This window comes from Cyprinodon variegatus, unplaced genomic scaffold (assembly GCF_000732505.1).
Source record: "Cyprinodon variegatus isolate N-32 unplaced genomic scaffold, C_variegatus-1.0 Scaffold15, whole genome shotgun sequence".
NCBI classification, from domain to species: Eukaryota; Metazoa; Chordata; class Actinopteri; order Cyprinodontiformes; family Cyprinodontidae; genus Cyprinodon; species Cyprinodon variegatus.
Genome location: NW_015150468.1, coordinates 1719000 through 1723912, shown reverse-complemented (window position 1 = coordinate 1723912; position 4913 = coordinate 1719000). Strand labels below are relative to the sequence as shown.

The window sequence follows — 4913 nt, the reverse complement described above, 5'->3', positions numbered from 1 at the left end:
AAATCACATTTACCTCCATCTCTATCTCTTTTTGTTGTCATATTATTCTCTAAATTTCCTTGAGTTTTAAATAGTGCTGGGTGATTAACTGATAAAATCCATCAATCAAATTTTCTATTTATGCAATAGAATTTTTGGAAAATCTGGATTTTCCTTTTCTCTAATGCATTTCTAGGGCTTCCATAGATCATTGTGACATGAGTTCATCACTTTTTGTTCCTAGATGTGTATCTCTAACTGATAAACTGGCTGACTGTGTAACATCACTAGCTGCAAACATTTCGTTTGTTTCCATCGTTTGTTGTGAAACATTTTTAACAAGCATTTTCACAGCTTGAATTTCTCTGTCCTTTAAATGAAGGTCATCTTCCAAAGAGGATAAATAAAATACAAGCTGGTTTTTGAAAGTAATGTGTTTAATTTGTAATTTTTATAATTAAAATAAGGGAGAAAAAAACAATTACTTTAATTTGGTAGGAAAAAATCTGAGACTAGATTCTTTTAAGCCATATTGCGCGGCCCTAGTTTTAAAAGTTTCATATTAATGTATTTTTTCCCTAAGAAATTACAAACATGAGCCATTTTTCAGCATATTTAACTTCAAGCTAAGTTATAAATGTTAGGATTCCAGTTTGTGTGGGTTGTTTTTTGTGTTTTTTTTCCTATGGTTCCTGAACTGATCATTTTGATCTCCCCTTCAGAGTTTCCGGTTCCGGTTCACCAGTCCGCTGAGGTCCAACTGTGTAACCCAGCTGTATATCTCTGTCTGTGGTTTTGCAAACCACAATAAACTTCTTAACTTTTACTCTTGGCTCTTAAGTTGTCTCTGCATGTGGGTCAGAACCTTAAAGCCCAGCATGACAATAAATGCATAGTACAGTTTATGTAACAGAAAATGTAACAAATATCACAACTAAATATTTAGTGTAACTATTGCAAGAAAGGACTTTAATTGTTTTTTATATGTGTAGGAAAGAGCAGCAGAAAAAAACAATAAGTGTGAAATGATCTCCACATACAGAACAGATAAACTTTAGTTTCTACATTCTAGAGCCTTCTTTCATTTAAAACAAGCTACTTTTCATTCATTGGTTTGATTCTTGGTTTCATTTCTTGATTTGTTGAAGGTGATGTTCTTGAAAAGCATATAGCCATCTGCAGACAGAAGTCCAGCTGATATTAGACACACCGCCTGCAAACACAGAGCAGATACAAGAAGCACAACATTATAGGACAACACATCATTGGATGTTTTAACAAAAAAATTAAGCATCAATCTTTCAGTAAAAAGAAGATGGAAATGATTTAAATAATTGAATAAGATGATGATGATTAATATGAACTATAAACTTTGAAGATATAAAAGCATTTAAAACCTTAATCAACAGTCCACTTTCAGAGTGTGCCTCATGTTCCCTCTAAATCTAGTTTAGGGCCAACGTTTATCACTAATGTATCTGTTATATCTTTTTTTAACATCAAACCATTTTTTAATCAGTTTTCACCTTAGCTTTTCCTAAAGTTACTTGGTTAGTCAATAATGAGTTTCCATAAATTAATTGTCCTGATTTTTTGTTTAATAGAGTTCTGCTTAAAAGTCAGGGGCAATCAATATCCTACCTGAAGAAGATGCTGCTCAATTTTTTTTTATCACTTCCTGGAGGTAAGCTTCTAATCAAAGATTAGTCAAGAGCAAATAATATATCTTAAGATAAATGTAACATCATAGCTTTACAGCAGTTAGTGAGAGCACTGTTAGCACAGCCCCTAGTGGCAATTTCTCATTAAATATGAGGGAGGCCAAATCTCCCCTGTGAACTTCATAAAATTTTTGCTAAAATATGCATTGTCATTAAACTGCACTGAATATGTGCTAAAATGTGCCTGATTTCATGCATATGCTGTGCAAAAATCAGTTGTTTATTCCATTCTCTGACTCAATCTCCCCTCCGCTCTGGAGCATCAGGGCGCTGCCTTCCAGCCTCTATGATAAATCCCTGTTGAGGTTTGAGCCTTGTTCTGTTGAGGTAAGCAGGAGAGAAAGTAGAGCCCTGACTGGATAAAAACGCGTCAGTTCCAATGAGGCTAAACCTCTTAGTGGGTCTATGGAGCAGGGGTGGGTCATGAAGCTGGCTGCTCAATGCTTATTGCCAAACGTACTTAAGGATATTTGACTGACACTGGCTAGACAGCGAAGAGGTTTTCTTCATGAGGGAAAAGTGATCATTCTGTCAGAAAAGTCATCTTGTGCTGAACTCTTGCCGAAGTTTATTATTTCAGAGCGATTCACAGCAGCTATTTTCAGCAGTTGTAGTAATGGGTTTTATGTGTTTCAAAAATGTTAATGCAATACGTAATGTTTGGATTTAATTAACACCATTGAACCTCCCCTGTTTCAGAGAGCAGCTGCACTGATAGCCTCATATCCTGTTCATGTCTTCAGCCAGCTCTGGTCGATGAAATGTACTCAGAAGAATGATGCAACACTTCATGTGTTTAAGGTAAAGCTAATTCAAAGCACAGTCACTACATCCTTGCACAAACTTGGTTCTAATTCTGATTTATAAAGGGACCACTCACCCCTCCAACCAGGGATCCTGTGATAGGGTATGAAGTCAGAGCCATTAGGCTCAAGACAATAAGGTAGACTGCTGCAAACACTGAATTGAAAACATCCTAAAGAATAGAAAAAAATAAAGACAATCAGGATCTGAACATTTAAACAGGTTATGCTGCTATCAATGTTACGAAATACACAAAATGGTGTGTGCTGAATGTTTACTTACAACGATGGGCCAAAAGAGGAAGGTGAACCTCTTGTTGAGTTTCAGTTGGTAGAAAAGCAGCAAAAGTCCAGTGATCAGAAACTCCAGCACTGTGGCTGCAAGGTATGTTGGAGTGGAGGCAGTAGCGAAGCACACAAACGAAACAAACAGGGTCACCTAATATGTAAGGGGAGATTTTCAATAAATTATCTTAGATATACAGATGGACTCCCTGTCATTCTTTATGTAACACGGTGGACATTTTGGTGGGTTTTTGATATAAAAAGTGCACTTTGATGCCATTTTTGCTTTAGCTTCTGAAAAACTCTTCATGGAGTTTCCTGCTTTCAACAAAGTGTGAATCTGTGAAAACAAACCGCCTTACCAGCTGTTTCACTTCCTCGTTCCTGGCTCCATGCAAGGAGACTGAAACTCTTAAGACCTACAGAAAATATCTTATGTTCATAATAGGAAACAAAAGTATCTCACCGTCTCTGCCACTTTTACTATTCCCCTTCTGGATTTGAGAAAAGTAGAATCCATGGTGAAGGTTTTTTGGTTGTCGTTCTCTGACATGATGGTGGTTTCTTTCATTTGCAAAAGGACGCGTTTGTCTGTTTCCTGTAACATGCAAGCTTCTTTGAGCTGAAAAGGGAAATAACTGATGTGTAAACAATCATGTTTTTTTTTTTGTTTTTTTTATAAATCTCCCACTCTAACAGTCGTAGTTCTGCAGAGGGCTTTTTAAATAAAATGTTATGTTTAGTATAATTAGTCTTTACATTTATCAATATACACTGCTCAAAATAATTAAAGGAACACTTGAAAACACATCAGATCTCAATGGGACAAAAAAATCATGCTGTTTATTTATACTGATATGGACTGGGTGATGTGTTAGGAACCAAAGGATGCCCACCCCCAAAATTACAGTGAAAAAATGATGGGTTAATCTAGTCCATTTTGCTGAAATTTTATTGCAGCAGCTCAAAATGGTATTCAGTCATTTGTATGGCCCCTATGTGTATATGCATGCCTGACAATGTCGGGGAATGCTCCTAATGAGACCACGGATGGTGTCCTGGGGTATCTCCTCCCAGAACTGGACCAGGGCATCACTGAGCTCCTGGACAGTCTGAGGTGCAACCTGGCGGCATCAGATGGATTGAAACATGATGTCCCAGTGGTGATCTATTGGATTTAGGTCAGGCGAGCGTAGGGAGCGTGGCCAATCAATGGTATCAATTCCTTCATTCTCCAGGAACTGCCTGCATACTCTCTCCACATGAGGCCAGGCATTGTCGTGCACCAGGAGGAACCCAGGACCAACTGCACCAGCATAGGGTCTGACAATGGATGCAAGGATTCCATCTCGATACCTAATGGCGGTCGTTGCCGTTGTCTAGCCTGTATAGGTCTGTGCGTCCCTCCATGGATATGCCTCCCCAGACCATCACTGACCCACCACCAAACCGGTCATGCTGAACGATGTTACAGGCAGCATAATGTTCTCCACGGCTTCTTTAGACTCTTTGACGTCTGTCACATGTGCTCAGGGTGAACCTGCTCTCATCTGTGAAAAGCACAGGATGCCAGTGGGGGACTTGCTAATTCCGGTGTTTTGTGGCAAATGCCGATCAAGCTCAACGGCGCCGGGCAGTGAGCACAGGCCACCCTCAGACTGAAAGGTCTCATCTTGTCTGCAGTTTCTGTGGTTTCTTTTAATAGACCTGACTTTTACTGTTAATGCAAATTAGATTATGCGGTCCTTCCTCATCCTAATCCATAACAAACTTATTTTAGTTTGGACAGCAATCTGTTGAAACAACACACTGGAGACTTTTTTTAGTAGTTTAAGCTCACATTGTGTAATTTCCTGCTCTTCTCTATTCAATCTTCTTTGCATAATCAGTTTAACCAAGATGGAAAATATATGAGGAAACAACACATGATAAGAAGTTTTAAAGCAGTGTATCCAAACATATTTGATAATGTCTAAATAATTTGATATAATTAGTATATTAGACAGTAATAAACAACATTTATGTCATTTTTCTTTTACTTGGCTCATGTGACTAGCTGCAAACTTAACCTTGCTTGAAAAAGATCACTTTTTGGGTTGTTGGGCGACAACTTCTCTTTTCACAC

The 4913-nt window shown here is 38.1% G+C and overlaps 1 protein-coding gene across 1 annotated transcript; it reads right to left on the bottom strand.

The window, feature by feature from the left end:
- Window positions 1-523: 523 nt before the first annotated feature.
- On the bottom strand, window positions 524-3401 carry LOC107090857 (proteolipid protein 2-like). Its single transcript, XM_015384463.1, has 4 exons — window positions 3255-3401; window positions 2787-2942; window positions 2581-2676; window positions 524-1192 (listed from the first exon to the last, which is right to left on the bottom strand). The coding sequence occupies exons 1-4, from the start codon at window positions 3393-3395 to the stop codon at window positions 1082-1084; spliced, it is 504 nt and encodes a 167-aa protein (XP_015239949.1). The 5' UTR covers window positions 3396-3401; the 3' UTR covers window positions 524-1081.
- Window positions 3402-4913: the final 1512 nt, after the last annotated feature.

Bases quoted from the DNA above. Each gene is read 5' to 3' on its own strand.
- LOC107090857 (XM_015384463.1), bottom strand. From the start codon at position 3,395: ATGTTACAGGAAACAGACAAACGCGTCCTTTTGCAAATGAAAGAAACC. The intron at 2,943-3,254 runs GTGAGATACTTT...CTTACATATTAG, and splicing joins TAGTAAAAGTGGCAGAGACG to GTGACCCTGTTTGTTTCGTT. The intron at 2,677-2,786 runs GTAAGTAAACAT...TCTATTCTTTAG, and splicing joins TCCTCTTTTGGCCCATCGTT to GATGTTTTCAATTCAGTGTT.